This window comes from Strix aluco, chromosome 3 (assembly GCF_031877795.1).
Source record: "Strix aluco isolate bStrAlu1 chromosome 3, bStrAlu1.hap1, whole genome shotgun sequence".
Taxonomy (NCBI): Eukaryota; Metazoa; Chordata; class Aves; order Strigiformes; family Strigidae; genus Strix; species Strix aluco.
Window position 1 is genome coordinate 56,497,290 of NC_133933.1, and position 24,597 is coordinate 56,521,886.

The 24,597-nt window shown below is 39.8% G+C and overlaps 1 protein-coding gene across 1 annotated transcript in view; it reads left to right on the forward strand.

Annotated features, from left to right (window-relative positions):
• The window catches only part of LOC141921612 (apolipoprotein(a)-like), a 65,920-nt gene that overhangs the window by 27,131 nt on the left and 14,192 nt on the right, over positions 1 to 24,597 (forward strand). Inside the window, 6 exon segments of the mRNA XM_074820536.1 lie at positions 517 to 662; positions 12,801 to 12,882; positions 16,137 to 16,272; positions 18,464 to 18,570; positions 23,024 to 23,138; positions 23,986 to 24,125. Coding sequence (XP_074676637.1) covers positions 517 to 662; positions 12,801 to 12,882; positions 16,137 to 16,272; positions 18,464 to 18,570; positions 23,024 to 23,138; positions 23,986 to 24,125 — 726 coding nt within the window.

Genomic DNA, 24,597 nt, shown 5'->3' on the forward strand with positions numbered 1-24,597 from the left:
ATTTAGGCAGTGGGGAAGATGGTCCTGCCATGTTATGAAACAAGTTCATGAAATCAGCAGGGGAGGGGGAGCAGAACCAGAGTCCTACATCTAAATAAATTGTGTTTTGGGAAAATTCAACCTTGTCTTCAGGAAAACCCTCCTTGTGTGGAAAACACTTTAGGCTTGAAAGAGTTCAAATTAATGTAAAGTAAATCCAGGCTAACATTTTTCCCCCTGAAACAAGCCATTGTTACTGCATCATGATGAAAGCCTACAAACCAACACAATGGCTCAGAATACTAAGTATCTGTTTTTATTTATTTAGCAACACTGTTCAAATGAGAATAATCTTGTTGAGGGTAGGCATGATCCAAGTACAAAGAAGTTGAAAGACTTAATAAGATCCTTCAAGGACCTCAGAGACTATAGCAGAGCTAGGGGTGGATTCCAGTCCTTTCATTACTGAGACTTCACTGGATCACAATGCCCGGGCTACCATTTATAACGGTTATATTTTCTTGGTTGTTCATGAAGGTACCAATACAGACAACAGATTAAAAGACGTTGAATTCCCTGTGCTTGAAAATAGAATATGTAATCGCCCTGAATTTCTGAATGGAAGTGTCAAAAATCATGAATTTTGTGGTGGATTTACTTTTGGAAGCATAGAGAACTGTGAGGTAAGAATAATCTAGTTTTGAGTGTAAGCAGGTCAAATAACAATTTGTACTTTCAAGGCTCAGAAATAGCTTCAGCAACTCAAGGCTTCTGTGTGAAGCATAAGAACTGAGGTATACGTAACATTTTTTCTTCACTCACACAGTCAACCAAAATAGCATGGGAATTGTGTAGGGTAATTTTGCCTTTTTTTCAGAACTGCATGCTGACATATCCTACTCATAGTAGCCTACTTTTGTGAATACCCCACCTCACCTGAAATAAACCCTGTAATATACTACCTGGACTTCCCTTCATTCCTAGAGACAGAGTGGAAACTAGTGACTGTTTCTGGTGCAGCCTGGAGTTGTACCACATCTTTATTTAATCCCTTGATTTAATCCCTTGATTAAATAAAGCTTGAAGTACTTCCAGTTTTCTAATTTACACAAGGATATGAAAAGACTTTTAAGATGTGGTTTTCTTAATGGAGGCTATCATGTTGGGAGCTTTTCAATAAAAAGCTGGTAGCTACTTGGTGACAGAGTCAGAAAGCAAACGCTGGTCTACCTGAGCAGGTGTTCAAGACTGCCAGTGCAAATGATATCCTTGAGAGTGTGGACAGTGCCTTCATTGATAGGCTCACAAAACATTGCACATAGGTATTCATATCCTGCCGTGCCTGGATTTTAAGGAACAGCATTAAAACAATTAAATTTGTTTTGTCCGGGATCAAGTAGGATGTGGAAAATTAAGAAACTTCCCCTTTTTTGTGTAACTGGCCTCACAGTGATCTGGGCATGTTCCCACATCTGTGATTGGTAGATCTTCAGACCAGGAGAATGGCCTGGATGCTTGGAAACAACTTTTATTTTCCCCCAAAAATTTTTTACTCCAGTACGTCTAATAAAACACTCTCTCTCTCTCTCTCCAGCCCTTGCTTCAGTCATATTTTGAGTCCTTCAAAGTTACCACAATATTATTCCTGCCAGTATTTTGCTGTTTGCATGTCTAGTGTCTCTATCACTAGAGAGATCACCTTACTCTCTCTTCTCCTCCCTAGGCTGAAGTTGGAGGACCTCTGGTCTGCCAAGATAAGGACAGATTTGTCCAATATGGAGTCACCTCTTGGGGACTTGACTGTACCCAGCCATCAAAGCCTGTTTTTGTCCGAATTCCTAGTTTTGTTTCTTGGATCAAGAATGCAATAGTTGTCCACTGAATCTGGATGCAGGCTGGCTTTTTGGGAAAGCAGTCCCTGTGCAGAAACAGCATTCCAAATATGGTTTTAAATTGTAACAATTCATATGAATCTTAAATAAATATCATTACTGGCTGAACATAAGTAGCTATTGCAACACAATAGCCAAGTCAACCAATTATTATTGTCTGTCAGTGTGTCTGTGTTGTGCCTGGGTAAGTCAACCATGTTACATGTGGCAGCAGCTGTAAGCTTCCTACTTCATCCCTCTCTTTTGAGATGTGCTCCAACTCATGAAAGTGGCTGCCTCTTTGTTCAGACACCTCTGTACATGTAAGCAGCTAGCCTATCTCTATGTACAAGATCTTCCCACTGCAAGAAACTTTATCCCAAATCAGGCCTGTCCCTGTACCTATCACTGGCATCTGCTCCCCTTTCTGTTGCTGCTCCAGGAATAAGAAAGTAGCAGCCAAACCCAGCTGCTGCCTTGGGTAAGAAAAGACTATGCTGTGCCTGTGCTGCCAGGAACTGGATGAATGCCTGTTGGGGTTGCTTCCTCTTGAGGTTAATTCCCCCCACTCTCACCACCCAGGCAGAGATTTGTACTGTGCAATCACGTAACCTTCCTAGGTTAGATGTTTGCGTGGAAAAAACAACTATTCACTCCAGCAGGCAAAGCAGTGAGTTGGATGGCATATGGTATGGTTAAGACATTTGTGAGGCACTTGCACAGAAATCCTGCTCTCACTTGTGACATCAATAGTTCAGTCCTGACATAGAATTCAGGAATTAAAATAAACTGTTCTTTCAGTTTATTTCTGGAAGAGGCAAGGACATCTCAGAGGACTGGACAAGTGAAGCTGGATGGCATGGCACCGGTGCTTGCCTTATCAGGCTCGGCCGCTGATGCTCCTGTGCGCTCTGTGGCAGGGAGGTGAAGAAAGAAAGGGCACCCCCAGGTTAGTCAAGCCTCCCAGAGCCACGGAACCCGGCCTGGTTGCCACCCAGAGCAATGGAAAAGGACTGCCATGGATTCTGTCAGGAAAGGCTGGGTTAGAGAAAGACTCTTCAAGCAGTACTGCAGTGATCAAAGGAAATTGCTGAGTGGGACATGTTCCAGAAACATCAGAAATCAACAGAAACCTGCCTGTTCCATTGACTCCAAGTCAGTTACCAAAGCCAGTTCCAGAATTTTCAGCTGTTGTTCCACTTTTCTGCATATCACTTAAAAACATATCACTTCTAAACCATATATGTATTGACCTAATAGCAGAAGAAATGTACACCTCCTATGGAACTGTAATCTGAACAAGAATTTCTGTATTTTTTTAGTCTTCCAGTTGTATGCCTCGTTTAAAATATATTATAAATCTATATCTAGTATTTATCATAGAATCATAGAGTCATAGAATCATAGAATGGTTTGGGTTGGAAGGGACCTTAAGGATCATCTAGTTCCAACCCCCCTGCCATGGGCAGGGACACTTTCCACTAGACCAGGTTGCTCAAAGCCCCATCCAACCTGGCCTTGAACACTTCCAGGGAGGGGGCAGCCACAACTTCTCTGGGCAATTTGTTCAGGTGCCTCACCACCCTCACAGTAAAGAATTTCTTCCTTGTATAAAATTTAAACATATCCTCTTTCAGTTTAAAACCATTACCCCTCGTCCTATCATTACACTCCCTGATAAAGAGTCCCTCCCCATCTTTCCTGTAGCCCACTATAAGTACTGAAAGGCTGCTATAAGGTCTCCCCGGAGCCTTCTCTTCTCCAGGCTGGACAACCCCAACTCTCTCAGCCTGTCCTCATAGGGGAGGTGCTCCAGCCCCCTGATCATCTTTGTGGCCTCCTCTGGACCTGCTCAAGCAGGTCCACATCCTTCTTAAGTTGGGAGTGGAGTAGAGGGGGAGAATCCCCTCCCTCAACCTGCTGGCCACACTGCTCTTGATGCAGCCCAGGATGCTGTTGGCTTTCTGGGCTACAAGCGCACATTGCTGGCTCATAGCCAATTTTTCATCCACCAATACTCCCAAGTCCTTCTCTACAGGGCTGCTCTCAATCCAATCCCCACCCAGCCTGTATTTGTGCTGGGGATTGCCCTGACCCAGGTACAGGACCTTGCACTTGGCCTTGTTGAACTTCATGAGGTTTGCATGGGTACACCTCTCAAGCCTGTCCAGGTCCCTCTGGATGGCATCCCTTCCCTCCAGCATGTCGACCGCACCACACAGCTTGGTGTCATTGGCGAACTTGTCCATGTTACCAACAAAGATGTTAAACAGCACTGGCCCCAACACCAACCTCTGAGGAACGCCACTCATGACTGCTCTCCACTTGGACATTGAGCTTTTGAGTGCAACTCTTTGAGTGCGACCATCCAGCCAATTCCTTACCCACCACATGGTCCATCCATCAAATCCATGTCTCTCCAATTTAGAGACAAGAACGTTGTGTGGAACAGTGTCAAAAGCTTTGCAGAAGTCCAGGTAGATGATGACAGTTGCTCTTCCCTTATCCACCAGTGCTGTAACCCTGTTGTAGAATGCCATCAAATTTGTCAGGCACGATTTGTCATGGTCCTTAGTGAAACCATGTTGGCTGTCACCAGTCACCTCCTTATTTTCCATGTGTCCTAGCATAGTTTCCAGGAGGATCCACTTCATGATCTTGTTGGACACAGAGGTGAGACTGACTGGCCTGTACTTTCCCAGGGCTTCTTTATTTCCCTTTTTAAAAATGGGGGTTGTGTTTCCACTTTTTCAATCAGTGGGAACTTCACCGGTCTGCCATGACTTCTCAAAGATGATGGATAGTGGCTTAGCAACTTCATCTTCCAGTTCCCCCAGGACCTGTGGATGCATCTCATCAAGTCCCATGGACTTGTGTACCTTCAGGTCCCTTAGAAGGTCTCAGACTTGATCTTCTCCTACACTGGGCGGTTCTTCATTCTCCCAGTTCCTGCCTTTACCTTCTGTGTCTTCAGTGCTGTGGCTGGAGCACTTGCCAGTGAAGACTGAGGCAAAAAAGTCTTTGAATACTTCAGCTTTCTCCATATCCCAGTTAACCAGGTACTTTATTTAGATACTTTATTATTGCTACAAAGAACTCTATAGAGATCAGATTCTATAAACTCATTTTTGGATTTTTAAAGAAGCTACAGTTAAAAAGTATTTGCAGACTTTCTACTCACTTCTTGATCTTCTCTATGAATTCTTTACTGTTTCCATTATGACCCACTCAGTTTCCTTTGCTCATCATGATACTGTTTGAGTAACTGTTCTTTAACTTAGTCTTTCTTGACAGCATCTTTTTCTTGGATTCCTTCCAGATCCTGAATATTGTCCCCCTCTCTGAGCTCCTGCTCTCTTTCCATCCAGTCTGCCCTTAGTTGTGTATGCCCACTGCAGCCATAAGAATAAGCCAACTTTTTAAAGGCCGTGGCCCTTTGCATGGAGTTTCTCACACTGTCACAGACCTCTGTGGCCTGACCCTGAGAAGCTGGAGCTGGTTGTGGGTCTCTTCCACTTTTTATTGTGTGATCAGCTGAACATGTAACAGGCTGTTACAGGGGAGCATGTTTCAGGCTACAGCTAATTCTGCAGCTTGTTGTTACCATTCACTTCACTTAATCACTGGGGTAGGAAAAAAACCTACAGCATGAACCCAGAAACAACTCGTTTGCTCTGTCACAAACATAATACACTCTCTAGTTGCACAAGTTTTCTCCTGAATGTAATACTCAGTGTGTCTCTCCCTAGTTCTCCTGTGGTAATACAGCCCCAAAGGCTTTTCTTAAGTTGTATGCTCAGTAAGCTTGGATACTTTCAGAACCTGTTGAGCAAGAGGTTTCCTGGAGCACATGAAAGGCTTGCTGACATCTCGCACTTACTTTCTATTCCCCATGCATTGTTGTTTTTGTAAGTTCTTTCAGTAGCTGTTCCTTCAAAAAACATTGGCACAAATTCTCTGTAGATAAATTGTTCCTGTTTCTCTTGGTGCCTATAAGCCATTCTTCAGTTCCTATAACAGAAATTTCAGGTATTTGATACTGACTTTTGCTGGTAGATGCTGAACTGTGCCTGCTGGAGTCTGCCAACCTAGGTGATACCGTTGCCTGCAGAGGTTTTGTACAGTCTGCCTGTAATTCACAGATTGCAGCAGCACAGATGTGTGTAGCCACATAATCCTCATGGAACGCAACAACCCTGCACATTCATCACTGAAATGCTGCTGCTGTTTTACGTAAACCAAAAGCTATTATTCTTGATTTCAAGGTTTAAAAAAGGACATTCTCCCTGGATGTTCTTGTCAGAGTATCTCTCAATACTATTTGGTTAGATTTGGGGTGACCGTTGGTGTAGCTCTCCCTGGACACTCTAATAAATATGATAATTTTCATGTCGCTATGCATCACATTTGAAAATTGGGTTTCTTTCCCAGAAATCCCTGTGGTTCATTAGCAGTCCATCTTCTTGCTACCGGATATTTTCAGGGACTGAAGATTTCTTTGGCCTTCACTTTACAATATTCTCTGAATCTTGTGTGACTTGGTTCCACAGGTATTTGAGTCTTTTCTGGGTATCATTTTGTGACTTGGCTTGGGGTTTTTTTAGTTTTTATGAGAATACAGTCTAGAAATCGTGCATTGTTTTCTTCAGCTGAGAAAATGACTGCAGTTTTAGCTTTTCTTTTGCAGCATGGGAATTCTTGATTTACTATCAGTCACCTGTCCTGGTTTTGGCACATAGTGATACACTGCTTCTGGCAAGGCTTCTTGCATTTTCCAGTCTTTTGGTGTGTCTAAATAATAAATTTATTTTTATATTTACAGTGCAACTCTCTCCTACTAGGACTGTGTCAATACATTGTCATGGAAGTTAGGAACTCGGACCCTGATTCTGACAATAACACCAGCACTCTCTCATTGGATGGCACCCTGAATCCTTGGCACACAAGTATCACCCTCTTCATTTCATCCATGCTTCCTGGGCCTGTTTTGGTGTACTGTATGTTCTTACTCTGTCACACTTGCAAATGTACCACTGGATTCTTTCGGTTTTCTGTACCTTAAGCCTGTGGACAACTGCAGCACTTCAAACCTTTCTGAGTGCTAGAAGTGCATTTTCTTCAAGAAGCTAGATGTTACAAGACTGATAGGCAGTTTGTGACTAGGGAAGGTGCTGCAGACTTTGAAAACAAGTTTGGAAAAAAAGTTATGAAGATCACTCCAGTTGCTCACAGCATCATCTGTTTAAGTTTTCACCCTGCTTTCATCTGCCTTCCACCTTGTTGTTTGTGATGAAGCTTATATTTCTTCACTTTCTCTGGCAAAAATAAAGCATGATATGCTACAGTCTGTTGGACACATGGCTTATGTAAATGGCATACCTTTCAGAAATTTACTTTGAGTTAAAATATACTAGGGGCAAACGATAAGGCTGATCAGCAATTTTCCCATGATTTCTAATCCAAATTTTCTGATCTTAGCTCAGAAGTTTACATAAGAGTCAGGGGAAAAAAAAAAAAAAAAAAAACAAACCAAAAACCAAACAACTTTTCCAATGCTGCCTCCAGGAAAAGCAAACTGTGGAATCTAATGGCAAGGTCTTTTTGCATAGGGACATTAAAATGATTAAAGAATAAAAGATTTTTATAGAACATCTATTAAACTGGAACCATTAAGAGCACTTTTATAAACTGCTCATAAACAAAGATGTTATTGTATGTTAAACTCACACACATAAACACACAGGCACATGCACATACACACAGACAAAATATTAAGCTAAATCTAAAAGTGATATTCTCACCTCACTGACATATTGTTGAAAATCTCATTGACTCAAGTGGCTTGAACTGATCCCATTCCACACAGCCTAGAATGGAATATCACATCTTTTACTGCCTTTGCCCTTTTAACATTTCATTTCAGTAAGATTAAACTGGTTAGAAAATCCTTCCTTCACTCAAGTTAATGAGTCAAGAACAAGCATGGAAATAAGCTTACATGTAAGTGACAAGTAGAAACTGCACTGGCAATTTCAATATACACATTGTGTGGAAAATGGAGGTGGCTTGTCCTTCTTTTCTGAGACTGTCATAGAAACAAGGAGCTATAAACATTCATCCTATTTCAGTGATATTTCTAGACAGGCAATTTCATCACTAGCTGGAACCACCAGTAAACAACACACTGCTGCAGGGATCATTGTATAGGTTGTATATATAACTGTATAACTGTGTAGAAAAATACCAGAACAAAATAGCAGGCATTTGCTGGGGTCTTTGGAGGCACTTGGGCAATTGTTGGACAAAATGCAAAATCTCTCCCCACACATTCTCTCCTCTGTTTTTCTAACCAGAAGTGGAATAGTGGTTATGCTTCTTTTCTTCATTTTCTCTTCCACATTCTACTGCCAAATAGCCCTGACCCTCATCCAAGGACTCCCCAGTAACTCCAAACATTTTGAACAGCATGGTCAAAGGGTTAAACTGCACCATTATGTGTGAGAGGAAGGACTGGTAGGAGTTCAACAACCCTCCCTCTGCATGGGCTCCAGACGAGGAGTCACAGCTGAGTCCTGTGATATGTGGCAGCAGAGACAGGAACTACTTGCCTGCTAAATGCAAAAAAGTGTAGCCATGACCTGACAGCCACCAGTCTTTGAGGAGCCTGAGTGTAAATAGATACTCATTTTCTTATAGACTCTGCCAAGAAGAAAACAGGATTAAAAAGAAAAATAGACATACAGGTTGAATTTCAGGCTCTATTATACACTGCTTCTCCACTTCTCTTTTGCAGCCCCACATGTAAAGAGTGACAGCAGGCTGCGTGCTAAATGCCATGACTGCTGAACTGGGCCCTATTTTCAAGTATTTTCAACTGAATTCACTCTTCAGCTGCTTAATTTTAAGGTGGGGAAAGGACTGCATTTTCTCTTAATCACCTCCAGTAAAGGCTACTGTCAGATTCTCTATGGCATTAATTCTCTTCACAGGTCTGTTAAAGGCAATTGCAGCGTCCCTGTTTTTCGAGATTTTTTTCAATAACACAGAAACCCCAGTAGTTAATTCTATAGATCTTTATATTAGAAAGATGACACTCAGTTTGTTCACTTCCAGAGAACCTCTCTAGTTCTCTAAAGTCTGTTTGACTATCCTGCTGGTTTCTTATATTTGACAGCAGCCGGAACAACTGAACATCTCAAAAACTAATGCTTTCACTACTGGAAAAACATGCTCTGTCTCCTTACTGTCACTGTCACTTTCCTTTCCTTGGATACATTAGTGTCTATGGCCAGAAATTGCAGAGATGAGCTTATCCACCAGGTCTTCTACCCTCTGTGTACCTTCATACATAAAAGAAGGACAGAATTTATTTTTAACTTAGCTACCTTTTTCCTTCCTGAGTCCCATTCCATCTTACCTGCAGCAGCTCCTGCCATTAGAAGCCATCCATGTTATCCCTCTGGGGTCGCTGCGCAAAGTTCCCTCTGACTGTGAATCAGGGCTATGCAAGTCTCACTTTTATGACTTGTTCTGGTTGTCATTGAAAAGAAAGTAAAAATACCTTCCTTACTTCCCAGCTGTATGTGGATCTATGCCATAGCATTATCCCTTGGAACTCTTTAACCAAGTAACAAGCAATAGGACAAGAGGTAATGGCCTCAAATTGCACCAGGGAAGGTTCAGACTGGATATTAGGAAGCATTTCTTTACAGAACGGGTTGTTAGGCATTGGAATGGGCTGCCCAGGGAGGTGGTGGATTCCCCATCCCTGGAGGTGTTGAAGAGTCGCGTTGACATAGCACTTAGGGATATGGTGTAGTTGGGAACTGTCAATGTTAGGTTAATGGTTGGACAGGATGATCTTCAAGGTCTTTTCGAACCTAGATGATTCTGTGATTCTTACATGAGCTCCTTTAGTTCACGCTCGCCACAGTCTTGCAGCTGTGCCCTTCCTTAGAGCTGCCTTTTGAGATTTTCCCCTCCAAGCAACTGAATTTTGCTATTGGTCCTTTCTCCTCTTAGCAAATAACCGTTATCTAAGAGGCTGTTTTCTGTCTTTCTCTATTCTGAAATTTAGGGAAATTATGTTTATGTGAATTTATAAAATAAGGTGTGACCTGTATTCTGATATTGTTTGCAATTTCTTTTGTAGGGGATCTTTCTGAGTTTACAGTAAACCCAATTTCAAGGGTCAACTTCTATTTAAAAAGCCTCCTACTGTTGTTTATATTTTAACCACTGTGCTAACTAATGTACCCTGACTCTGAAATAAGATCTGATAAACTTCCACCTATGGTAGGCCTCACAGTGGTCAAATAAATGAGAACAAACACCACAAGACCAGAACTGGGGAAAGATTTAGACACTGTGGATCTATGAGGGAAAAGAGGAAAGGAGGAAAGGCACAAAAGGAGACAGATAAATCAACAGTTTACAAGAGATCCTTTCAAACACGAGGCCTTGAGTCATCATCCTTGCCACAAGACAGCAGTGAGGAGTGCCAATCCAGTAGATGAATGACACTTCTCCTGTTTGGACATTTTCTTGTGGAAAACTTATAGAATGAGCATTTTTGTACCTGGATCAATTGCTGACAATATTCCAAGACCAGTTTTCCAGGACCAGAGCCGTTCAGACAGACGTGAATAGTATTTCTCCAAATCTGCATTGTCGTCTTTGAAAGAAATGGCAATACAGGTTTTCTTTCTTTTCCTCATAAATAAATCACACAGAAGTAGGTGCATTTTAACCAGGTTCAAGGCAATGAGATTGAGAGAAGCCTAAAAGTGGCAACTGCTATAGACCTGAAGGAGTATACATGGACCTTTAACATGAAAAAATCTTGCAAAAGACTGCTTGCTTACATGGTGCATGCAGATGTTCCCAAACTCAGACACATGTTAACACACCTTTGGCTGCTACAATTAGCTCCTTTGGTTTTGAAAACCTGTAGGAAAAGCAGATCCGATTAAAATCTCTAAAACATCATGTTTATCAAAGAGTTTTACAAACTCAGTTAAAACTCAGCTTTTCAAACCTCTCCTGTGCAGGAGAAACTGCCACATGTAATCCACATATGCAGGTTTTTTCTTACACTTTAACCACCAGATAAGTACCATAACACAGTAACCCAGCAAATACCTCAGTGGAAATGGGGGATACAGAAGGATGGGGAAGGTGCCAGAGGTGCTGGGGAGGGAAGGGCTGTGCAGAAAACAAATTTTACATTTGAGTAAGGAAAAAACCACTATCTGATAATATCTGATGGGAAGGAAGCACAGGGATTGGTGAGCAGACAGTGTCTGTGTCTGGGGGCAAGACAGTGGCCAGGGAATCAGGAGGTGTGGAGCAGGAGAAAGGGAACCCAGGATCTGGAGTAAGAATTGAAAATGGGTTTAAGACTGTTAAAACCATGTTGGGCTAAATCAAACTTGATTAGGTCTCAAAAGCCTGCTTGCTAGTGAAGCCTGCTTTTTATTCTGCTCCTTCATTTTATCCATCTTTCTTAATGTATAATTGTTCCTAAAACCCAATAAGCCTGATTCCACATGTAATTGCACAGTATCCAACCCCTCCTATCTGTCACCCTTCAAGTGTTTCCTTGAGCTGAGTCCAGGTCCCATCGGCTACTCTCTTGGGCCCATCTGCTTTGTTTCCCTGGCCTAGCGTTAGCGATCTCCCAAGCCTCTACAGATATCCCACACTCTACTGTTATTCACAAGTTTCATTAAAACAGCTTCAATCATCGAAGACAACCAGATAACATGGTATTACAGCACTCTACAGGGGAAAAATAGCACAGGACTGCAAGCAGGATCAACTCTAGATTTTTCAAATAATCAGTAAAATAACAGCTAATCTGTTTCCCATACTAGAATGTTTCTCACATATTTACTTTTGCACCCCTAGCTTTATCCCAAGCCCTCAGTACAATGCAATTTCTGCTTAAAGTAAGCAGGACATCAAGGAAGAGGATAGGCACACTAGTTTTTAGAAGAAACTCATGATTCTATGAACTCTTTGGCTTCAATTGCAGAAGACTGAACTGCATGACACAGCGGCACTCATTTAAGCCTGTTTTCCTCATCCAATATTCAGCCCCCTCCTGCCTCTGGTGAGTCACTACCACATTTGATTCAACAAGTTGTTTTGAAGCAACACCAGTGACTTAACATGCAAGAGAAACCATGAAATGGTGCTGCAGCGCAACTTTTCCAAGGCAAAGGCCACTTGGGAAATGCAGGGTGAGCTGGTGTTGAAATCAGGGTAACACATGGATGAGCAAAGTCTGACACCCTCACTGGATAAGTTTATGCGTGCAGAGTGAAGTTAAATGTCTGGTAAGGAAGAACACGAAATAGCTATCTATCGGTCTTAAACCTAATGCTATTGAACTAAAATGAACTCGAAGGTTTACTCCCAAATAGAAGAAACAAAGAAAAGCCTAGGTCAAAAAAACATAGGAGAGAAGGAATTATTTAATAAAAAAGTAAAATTAAACTATTTTATAGAGTTAATATTATCTGGATCTGATAATCATGCTTACCCTGAGATTGAATGGAAGTTGGTCCTTAAAAGTCAATACAGGTATGCCTGGCTGGAATTACCATTGGACTCTAGTATCAGGAGAAACTAACATTCTGCTTGGACACATGATTTCCCATGCTTTCCAGCAACATTATTCCTGTCTATTCTCTAACAAAGAAAGTCCTAACCATTTGAGAACAAAAACATGCCCTGCAAAACAAGAGAGTGCCTTCACATTTCCCAGCATCCAGTACAAATGATTGAGTCTGATTTGGTAATCCATCCAATTCAAGGTTGTTTGAATGGACACACCACAGCAAAGGGGGTCACAGCACAGGAGAATGATTAACTTAATCTACCTGCCTTGTTTGTTTGATGCTGCCTCACTCCAGTGCAAGTCAATAAAACTTTGTGCACTGACACACACAACTTCCAGCACCCACCAGCTTGGCCGAAATGGGGATTAGCAAAGCCGCCTTTCTCTTTCTTTTCTTGCTCAGCTCAGGTAAGAGCCCTTTGCTTTCCACTTGCCTAGGTGAGATGAGGGGCAAATGCTTGCAAGCTCCATTTGGTGAAGGTAGGTCCCCAAATCTCTGTGTCACCACTTACCTGGATGACGATGGATTTGGGGCTTGCTGGCCAGAGAGAGTTGCCGTTGAACAAAGCAAGAGCTGTGGTTGCTCCAGTGCTGTGTTCATTAGAGACACCAGAAGACCAACAGCCTTGGTGTCTGTGTGGGGAACAAATGGCTCCCTGCAAATATGCCTCATGGCCAGAAATGGGGGCACCCTTGGAAAGCAGCCTATCACAGGCCTGCTAAAAAGACACAGCTGTCTCTGATTTCATCAGCCTTTTATCCTAGGGTTGTTTCTTTTCTCTGTTATTGCCAAGTACTCTGATCCTTTTTTCGATTGTTTTAAAATTTGTAGATGCATTGTGGAAAAGTAAATATTGTTCTACATGCTAGAATTTCAGTCTTTTTCATAGCCACAATCTTAATAGGAAATTTTTCAATCCATGTGATAAGGAGGCCAAAATCTGGGCAGCATTAGTTTCTGCAGTACTTTTGGTGCTGCAAGAGTATTTTTGTGGAAGATAGTACAAAATAATTTGTAATACACAAAAACTGAGTAAGGCTCTTTTCATATGTCTTTTGGGGTTTAGTAGATTGTAACTCTTACAGAAATTTTGAATAAATTTTGTCTGTCCTGATAACTTTAAACTTCCATGAACTACGGGTTTCAGATGGCACATTTTCTTTCAGACCTTCTGTATAACTACACAGCCTGTTGTGATTACAGTTAAAAATATAGTTATGAGTGTACAAACACATAGTAAAAAAGCATAAAATGCACAACCATTTTACATATGTAGTTTTAAAATATAAAAAAGGTAACAGAAAAATGTATGGGTAGATTTTAGCTACAAGTATGAGACATGCTCCATCATAAAAAATTTTAGATATTATTTAATGTTAAGAATTATGACCTTAATTTAAATTCTAGTTTCTAAGCTTTGTTTTTGCAGAACAGCCTCATTCAAATCAAATACACTTCTCAAATAAGTAAGCATTTTATGTGGGGAAGGAAAATACAGGATTTGGGCTTTTGTCTGCAATATACTGCTTTTGTTTCCAAATCTTTTATCAAATAGCGGTAAATATTTGCGTTTCTGAATAAGGTAGTGATACATCTTTCTAACACTGAAAAATTCCATAGACATAGGAAAAATGGTAGGAAGAACATTTACTGCATTTTTAATCGCTTGCATATATTTTTTTTTCTTAAAGTATTATGCCCTGCCATATAATCATAACAGAAAAGTGGAAAAATGTTTTTATGACCCAAATCAATTACCACCCTGTCAATATGTTAAAAATCAAATGCTATAATTATAATGATAATATTATTGCAGAGAATTAAGGTTGCATGGAAGCTGTACCATAATAGGAAATCTTTGCTTGTATTTCTTGTCCTTGTGGAGAGAATTGCAGCATCCCTATGAGACTGTTTTAACCTAGTTTAATGCTTTCTCTCAAAACTCATTTCTTCCTAATGTCATCTTTGTTTTGAAATAACTAGTGGAATCAGTGATTCTTGTGCCTGTCACACGAAATTTTATTGTATCCTTTTTCACTTTATCTTTTTTTTTAAGCAGCTATCCTTTTGTTTCATGCATCCTGTTAAACTGTCAACCCTTGGGTCAAACTTTTCCCTAGTCTACCTGCTGAAAAAAAGCTTCCAGTAACTTCTCTGGGTTTACAATGGTATGAGAGGAAGCATAATTTGGCTTTTGGGCCTATTTTATCAGTTCCCTCTTGTAGGTGCACAATTATCTTCAAGAAAATACTCTACTGCAGACTGAGCTAGCACTCAGGTGAAGGAATTTAACTGTACCACGAGGCATATGATCCTGCTTCACGCTACAGAAGAGTGTAACTCAGGAAAGGGAGACGTAGTTGCCTTCCTCAGCCTGAAAGACATTTCATTGAATATCCCCGTGGAGCCCACCAGTCACAGGCTGTGGGTCTGAGTGGGATGAGGCTGCTTTCTGCATCTCCTGTTGTCATTGGGCTACAGAGAAGAAAGAGAAGGGTCAGAAAAAGATGAAGAAAGAAGTCCCTCTCTTCAGCATGGCTGTCACATATGAGGGGGAAGCCAGGGTCTGGTTCATACCCTGCATGACTTTTATTCAGCAACTGCATAAAGCCAGGCACAAAACCAGAGCAAGACTGAGGTGTGTTGCAAAGACCATGGGCCAGCTATCTGTTTGGGGTTGAAACCATGCAGACTGGGTAACTCTCAGAGCCAAATATTTGTCAGTAGAGTCATATGCTCATCTGATAAAGAAACTGTAAAAATCACAGGACTCATGCAACTCCATGACCCTGCAGCAGAAAGTCATGAAAGTCACAGTGCTGTGAACTATAGCTAAGCATTCAGAGATTGCATAGCTGTTACAGAAAAAGAAAATACTAAATAGCAAAGACTTTTACAAGAAGGATTGTACTTGAACATTTCTGGAGTTTACTGCTAAACATAGCTGTACTTTTTAGTATCCTATATATTTCACATGCAGCTGTAGCCCAGAGTTTGTTAGGTGAATTTATTTATCAGTTTAATGTCTTGTGTTAATTCACTGCAACAGAGGGCACCATCTGCTACCCTGGTTATTAAGTAAGTTCAGTACAGAGTTATTACAAAAATGATAAACTGAACATGAGCACAGTGATAACCCCAGTGACTGAGGATAGCTTATTTCTTGCAAGAGCAAGAGCATTTGAAAAGAGGCAGCTATGGAATGGCTGAGAAAACTGAAGTTGTTCCATGTGGGTAGGTATCAGCAATGGACAATCACTGCTTCACACCCTTCTTGAGTCCCATTTCTCCACTTTCTCCAAAGTATGGGCGACCAATATTTTCCTTCTCAAACATGTCACTTTTTTTCACTCCTTGAATCATCTTCCCTGTTCCCATCACTTTATACCCTATGTTTGTGTTACTTGTTATGATTTTCGAATGATACAAAGCACTGTTCAGGCTACTTCTCTGTCCTGATTTACACTGGGTTTTCAGTTACACTATTCTTTACCATACTAGGAAGGCAAGATTTACCCATATTTTGTCACCATTAACCCAATTATTCCAGCAATTAAATGATGATGTTACTCAACTAGGTGACAAGGAATTTAACATGAGAGTTTGAAATAAATCATATCAGCATTCATATTTTTACCTCTTTCTCTCTTTTTCCTTTTAGTGCAAGGAGACATACTAGACAGCTATGTGAGAACAGAGGGAGCTTGGCTGCTCAACTCAAAGAAGCAAATTTATAGGACAAATAGTGAAAAAGAATGTGCGGAGCAATGTGAAACTGAAAATAAATTTACTTGCAGGTAATTTCCACTGGTTCCCATGTATATCTTTCATTGCAGATGATGAAGCAGTCTATCTTATTTATCAGTAGTCTGAACTTTTGAGGGATTTCTTAGGAGTATGTGTGTCTGAGGTTTGTTACAAAAGATGTATAGAAACAGAATGCCTGGAACATATGGATGAAGACAGCAGAAACAGAGAAATTAAGAAAATTATGTTGAATTTTTATTGGAAAACATTATGATATTTTGATGCACAGCTTGGCACACTGAAAACCAGAAAGAGATGGCCGTCTAAACTTTAATGATCCTAAACCCTACTTCCAGCCAAGCCCTCTCTCCACACTTGCATTTAACCAGGCCCAAGGGTCTAGAAAGCATGAAAGAAGTTGGCCAGCCTGTACCACTGGCTTTTGCTCAGGCTCCTGCCTCAGGAGAACCTATTGCTTTGAGCCTAAGGCTTCTGAGCCTCCTGTGCTGAAGCCTCAGAGCCCATTCTGCTTCAGCAGTACAGCGGGCAACTGGAGTAATGAGGAGAGATATCTCTTACTGCAGTAGGATGCAGTCCTTACATATGAGGAAGGGAGGTTTTCTCTTCTAATCTTCATGGGTTCTTGATCTACCACTTCTGCAGCATACCTTTTTGAACTCAGCAGACTGTCTGCAGGGCTGTTTCCAGTAATTCATTCTCCATCAGGCTTTTATTCAAGGCAGGGATACCCTGGTGCTGTATTTTTCAAATGTGTTTTATAAATTTGTGTTTTAAATTAAAAGAGAAAATGAGACTTTAAAGAGGTGTAACCCTGAAGGATGACAGGGGTTTGCTGACTAAGCATGTGAAGTACCACCCATTCCCTTTGACCCAACACACCTCTCTGAAAACCACAAAGAGAGGGCAGAGCTTCAGTAGTACTTGGCTCAGGAGGATAGGGAGGAAGGCAGAGAGGGCAGGTCTGTATATTCAGATTGTATATTTACAGTTTGCAGAGGGTTATTGTAACATTCCTTAGCCTCTGCCTTGAGTCTGAGCCTACCATCACCTGACACTGAAATAACATCAGTGTGTTTTGTCCTTGCCTCCCTAATTAATTATGTGATATCTACTACAATCAATAAAGAACAGGTACTACCTGTCAGGGAAGGATCTGGAAGAAGAAAGGTAAATGTTAGGCAGAGATTTAAGACCAGGCCAGCACTGCAGCACTCTCACATTTAGTGCTTCAGAGCAGTGAGGTCAGGTCAATACTTCAGACTTGTTATCCCACCTTAGCAGTGTGTTGGACCGCGCTCATTAGCTACAACCCTACTTATAAATTTAACATTTCTGATAGCTGGGCTGGCACTGGGGGGAGCAGTCTCCAGCGTAGTTTTGACCCAGGACAACCAGTGCTCCACACACAACTCATGGACATGGTTACCAGCAGAGTCCAGATGTGATCCCTCTCCTTTGGGATGAGGCTGTGCAAATTTACAAGTACAGGCACACTGGGACCATGCCAGTTGGTCGCAGGGCTACAGAATGGTCTTTGTCAGTATATGCTTTCCTGGTACAGACCTACCCACAGAATGCCATGTTGCTATTGCTCTTTTTTTGGTTCAGAAAAAACAGCTGTAGAAATTACTTAGCCTGTCAGGAATTTTCTTTGGACGCTGTTGTAAAGGTTACACCATCCACTCCAGTTTTGCAGACTTACAGCCTAGGCACTTGCTGAAAAGACAAATGGCAGTGTTTTACAAAGTGCTTACATTGCTTCACATACGATGACCCAGAACTGTTATTACAAGGTAATTTAAGGTCCTGGCTTGTTGTGTTTTACCAGTTCCTTGGTAACTGCTGAATACTGTAGAATGTCTCGTTTCTTGAATGACCGCTGATTTTTGTTAAATAAGGTCAAGGTCCCTTGTGCATATATCCTTTTCAGCATGTTCTCTGGAGTCTCCAGCACATTATAAACCTCCTTTTTTATCCCTTGTCGTAATTTGTTCATGTAGCTCCTTTTCAACCTAAGTTTGGTATGAAGACTTAGGAGTCAAAGTCACCACTGAAAATGGGAGCTGCAATACTAATTTGTGAAACATCACTCAATCTTAAAAACACTGACGTGCAGTGCTTGCTAAAATTATAACTGAATACTAGAAAAGGTGTTCAGGAAAATAATGCACATATTCAGCTGCTGCCTCTTACATTGCTCTCTCCTCTTAATTTCAACAGGGCCTTCTTATTCAGCAGTAAAGACCAAGAGTGTTTAACATTGGCTGAGAACACCAAAACAGCAGTGATATTCAGAAGAACAAATGCAGTTCTTTATGAAAAAAGAAGTATGTCTATGTCTTTTTCATATTATTTCACTGTGAGATGCTTTCTAGTGGGGTTCATATAACCCTATTGTAAATGGAGGCTAAGCCTTCACTGGGTCAGATGAAGTGGGTAGGTCAGGCTTTACCTAACACCTGGTTTTTACCGTATTGCTGGTATAGCAGTGATACCTTTTTTTTTTTTTTTCCCAGATTAGTGCTCCAGCATCTTTCTTGCTTCATTAATCCTAGGGTCCACAGGCAGAAAAGAGCATCATTGCTTGGGCAAAGAAGAGGATGCTGGGAGTAATGGAGGTGCTTAAGGGTTCCTTCTCTCCTCTTCATTTAAACCAGCCAATAATCTACAGCTGCATCTCCTCTGTATCTGCTGAGGGTACTAGGAGGAGCTACTTGTGCTGGCAATGGTTTCTGAGACAGACCTTTACTCACAGGAAAACTGATGGAAATTACTAAATAATTTCATTTGTATTACTAAAGAAAATTCACAGTTTACTTAGGTGGGATCAAATCAACTTTCTTCTAGTTGCACACCTTGTCAAAAGTATTACCTATGTTTCAGATAAAAACAATCTATTTTTATAGTATTTGTGTATCATTATACGATGTTTGTACTCTTCAGTTAATTAATTTGTTGAAACTTTTATCCTAATCTATATTTTCATGGTATAATTAATTGACATGGTGAATTTTTGTATTCTCCTTTTGTACATGTTTTATTTCTGATCATTTTCATCACAGATGAGGATTATTTGACCAATGTGTATTTGATCTCCTATTCTTTCTGAAAATGGAAATCTGTCTTTAAGAAATGGCAACTATCCATTACCATCTCTTTTAAAAATCTATCACCTTATGCCAGATGCAAACAAATGATTGGGTTTTAAGACTATTTTTGAATTACCTCATCACACACACAGCTCTTGCTACATACAGGAAAGAAGGAATGAGTTTTATTTTTAATGTAACATAAGTTTCATTATGTTGTTCTCTGACTCTATTAATACACAAGGGAGAAAATATCTCCTTACTGATCATACAGATTTAAGATAATGTGGTAAACTTTGAAAAGAATTACTGCTGTTCTCTGTTAAATGACTTTGTGAACATTACCATTCACCATTTGCTGGTTTGTAACTTTTTAAAAAATATTAATGCATTTGAGAATATTCAGAAATTGGAAAATATAGTATCTACCAAAAAATTGGTCTCCTTCAACAAAGAAAGGTGCATGAAGAGGAAAAATGAACCAGGTTCTCAGCTGCTGCAAATCATACAGTGGTTTCAATAGGCCAGTTTCTAACCAAAAGTCAAGAATCACAAGAACTAGACTGTAAATACCAATGAATTCCGGAAAATTGCATCCTTACTCCTCTGTTGACCTGCAAAGACTTGTAGGATAAGATAATGCTATGTGTAGGGCATCTGCAAGAAGATTTTATGTAGTAGTTCAACAGCTTTAGTTGGATTGCAGACTTGCATCCAAATGAGACTTTGTTCAGACATTGTGTATATAAGGAAAATAATTTTTCACAGGAAGGGTGGGTAAGCACTGGACCACATTGCCCAGAGAGGCTGTGGAACCTTCACCCTTGCAGATACTGGACAAAGCTCTGAGCAGCCTCATCTAGCTCAAAAGCTGACCGTGCTTTTTATGGGGTTTGGACCAAAAACCACTGAGGGTCCTTTTCAGCCTGATAATTTCTGAAGCTTACAGCCAACTTCCTTCTTCTGTATATATAACTGATAGGTAACTTACTGTTTTGAAGATAAGATATTTTTATTATATCCAGAAGCTGGTGGGAATTTCCCTGAATCATAATTAAGTAATGCTAAGAAATCTTATGCAGTTTCTATTGTCAAAGGAAAACTGAATAGATCAGTTGGCAAGTAATAAAGTTTAAAGACTGAACAAATAACCTACTTGTAAATAATCCTTACTGATTTTGCTTCAGTACTGTGATCAGGAGCTAGACTGTGATTCTGATTTATTTTTGAGACATCCCTTGGATGTGCTGAGTTTAGAACCTGGATGAGTCCTACAATGTTCAGTGAAGATTTGTTACTGCATCCTTTTAAGTCTTTTGAGGTCATAGGCATGGATTTTAGTTTCTTCCAAACCCCATCAGTAAAGGTGTGAAAAACTGTAGTGTTACATAGCCAAAATGTCCAAAAATTGCACATCTACCTACAGAAAGCAAAAGATGGACCGAGGTATCATGAACATCAAAAGCACAGCCTACTGTGTATGTGTCAGATGGTTACTCTGTTGCTCATCCCTTCATTTGCAGAGACTGTCAAATAATTATGTACCTGTTCTAATGATAACATCAATTTAATCTATTGTTACAGAATAGAATGGAAAATGTAGCTTTTACCTATGCAGATTACATCACTGTCTCCAGCAGATGCTGCTGTCCTGATACTTCAAGGAAATTAGTTTCACATGCCCAGATGCTTTTGCAATACTATTGCTGAAACCAACATGATTTTTTTTTCAGTTGAAGCAATTACTTGATGAGAACTAACTTCTCTTTTTCATTGTGTTCAAAGGAAAGGATGACAATTGATATAAAATTCACAGTTTTAAAAATTAGTTTTTCTATGGTATGTGCTATAAAAGAGAAAGTTAACCTTCTCTGGCTTATAGAAAAAGTTAAGAGAATTGAAGCTAGCATTTTGGAATCGTTATCCACATATCTGTTTGTAAATAATTAACCCAAGGGACATGGGTTGAGTGTGGGGATCAAAGTTAGTTATTTGTCATCAGACAGAAAGAAAATCTAAAGGTTATATAAACGGTCAGAAGTTTATGCAAACAAAAAGAGTCAGCACTTGCTGGATTCGATGTTCAGCTATTGAGGTTTTTAATGTCAATTTATTGCAAAATTGTTTGAGAGATCCAAATGACTTCCAGCTAAAATTTCTAGAGTAAACTTGCCCATACATATACATTGAAATAAGGACGTGCCTAAAGGTACATCTATAAATCCAGATCTAAAATACCTGTCAGCCCACAGAAGAGCTGGACCTTATTTCATATTCAAGTATTAGTTCTTTTTACTTTTGACGAGACAGGTATGTGTAAAATGGCATTGTTTTCCCGGATTTATGTTAATCTTATGCTTGTATGTCAGCTTTGGTATAACTTTGATGCTGAGAAAAGCTGATGCAAAACTGAGTCTCCACAAATATCTGATTTAGACACTGCTTAAAGACACTGAGACAAGCCAAGGTCACAACCTAAAAGACAGATTGCTTTATTGTAGCTAGAAAGGAGGAACTGGCTGATGAAATATGCCCTGTGTATAGAGAAATGTTAAATTAATTTCCTGTTTAATTTTCTAAGCCAGAGGACATGTTGTGCCCCACAGTGACTGTCCCTAAATTGCAGATATAGGAGCTCTGAAGCAGTGTGCCAAGATCTGAGTTCCTTCAGCTGTGCCTTGGCAGAGCTGCCCTTTGCAAGCCTGCTCTCCCCTTGCAGTCACCAGCTCTTTGCTGGGAAATGCAATTGTTCAGTCCTCCCAGGAAAATCTTAAAGGATGCAATGGAGTTGTGGTTACTCCCTCCTCCTGGGAAAAAAATTACAACACTGAGCTTTCAGTTCTCATTTAATTTAGTGATTAATAATTTAAAACAATTTCATGTTTTTAAGGCCACCAATACAAGCCCAAGGCTTATTCAACGTTAAAATTCCCCTTGACCTATATAAAGACAGGATTTCATTGCTAATTCTTTTAGTCCTTCTTTGTCTTTTTTTCATGAAGTTTCATTAAGTTCCAAAATCTAAGAGTACAAAAGCATATATAATATGCACCTTCAACCAACTTTCCATTTTCTCTTCTACAGCAGAGAGTCATTGTTTTAGCATATCATGAATTAATTAAATGTCATTCATCATGTGGTGAACTTTAATGAAACAATGTCACCCACATTTATATGAGCTTAAAAAAAATTGCTTATTTAAACTGGTAAAATGCCATGTGTATGCATCTCTGATTCTGTCTTGTTATCTTCTTCAACTGAATTCAGGTGGCTCTCTTTTAAGGTTTGATTTTAATTACTGTGCATAACTATAACAACATCATAGGAGGCAAGGAAAAGAGAGTGTGTTTGTATTCTGTTACAGTGCATATTTAAATGTTAAAAGCATACTTAATTATTTAAATCTACTATAGCATGTTCTCAAAAGAACTGGGTGGTGTTACAAGTTTCTCTGGAATTCTGGTTTGGAAGTTTTTGGCTTTCACATAAATTTTGCAGTGTTAGTTAATTCAACTTAGACATCAGATAACTAGTATGATTTTACAATGTGAACTGTCTATTTTTGACAGCATAAGAAAGTCAAAATATGACTAAATGTATTTAAATGTATTAACATGAAAATGGATTTTGTATATGCTAAAATCCAATGGACATGTCATGATACTGATTAATTAAGCACATATCATTTCAGTTTATCTTCTAGAATGCAAGGAGGGAAAAGGGGTGAATTACAGAGGAACAGAAGCCAAAACTCAGAAAGGTGTGCCATGCCAGAACTGGGTTGATAATGCCCCCCATAAACCAAAGTAAGGCCTTTTTCTTTATGTTTGTATCCTTTTCTGAAATTTTGCTAAGTCATTTATGTGTGCTGAGTAGTCTTATAAGCAATTTGCTTGGTGTTCAAAGTCTTCTTCTAAGATATTTTTCTACACTTCTCTAGAACAAGATAATTCTCTAATCTGAGTTGTAACTCAAAGACATGCAGTTGGGGCTACATGATCAATAGGGACACTGTCAGTCTTGGCAGTTGCATTTAATTTTGTGGCCCATACATAAGCAAAACACTAGACAGGGAAGCACCTGGTTCTGCTGAAATAAGAATTTTCCATTGATCTCACCAGGGCAAGAACAACTTCTCTCAGCTAAAGGTATAGCATGTGACAGATGAGATGGAGGTACATCATTTTATCAGTGAATCCACAGACAATTAACAGGGCAGTATTTCTTGTATTTAACGAAAAACACTCAGTTGGGTTTATTTAGTAATCTCCTATTGAGAAGGCATAGCATTCAGGTTACCGAGAACTCTCACATTTCAGCAAGTATCTTCTCATTGAGTCTCCCAGGGAACATGTCCCAGAGGAAACTTTTCTCTACATGGTACCACAGATGGGCAAAAATTACTGGAAACTGAATATCTGGTGTAAATGGAAGTATTAAAGACATGACTGACCTTAGAGGCACCATATTTCCTGAAGTCTGTAGCTATGGCACTTCTAACTCTTCAGCAATGGCACGCAGTAGCAATCAGGAGACTTCTAATGAACAACACCTACAAAATGGTCCTCAGATAAAGACTTCATTTTTAGAGTCCTTAGCTGAACAACTGGGATACTTTCCTTATTCTCTAATTCCATTTAAATTTTGTTCCAGTTATACACCTGAAAAATATCCCAATGCAGGACTGGAGGAAAACTACTGCAGAAATCCTGATAACGATGAAAAGGGACCCTGGTGTTACACAACAGATCCTGCTACCAGATTTGATTACTGTAACATCCCAGAATGTGAAGGTCAGGATATAAATACCAATTTCTTTCTGTTTTTAGAAGGTGTGTTCAAGAATGTGAAGTTATTCAGATACTTTTGTTTTTAATCGAGTATTTGTTCCAAACTTGAGTTTAGTTCAACCTGAAACTTTCCCAAGTCATTTTCAACAACAATAAGGAATATATCAAAAGCTATACAAAGTCTTTACCCTTAAAAAAAGGGTATATGAGTGTATTCACATATCATAATTCTAGCATTGAACCAAATGACAGTTGCTAGTGCAAAAGTAAATAAAACATGACAACAGCAAGGCACAGATATTCAGTTATAGCTTAGTAGTTTTAATTTATCTCTTTTAAAAACTATGGTCTATGAGGCTGGGGCTTTTTTTAATTGAAAACTATAAATGTAATCAACGAGTTGAAGTCATCTTACGAAGAAAAATAAGCTTTTACTTTGCCAAAAAGAGACTATCATTCAGCCTTGTGTTCTGAT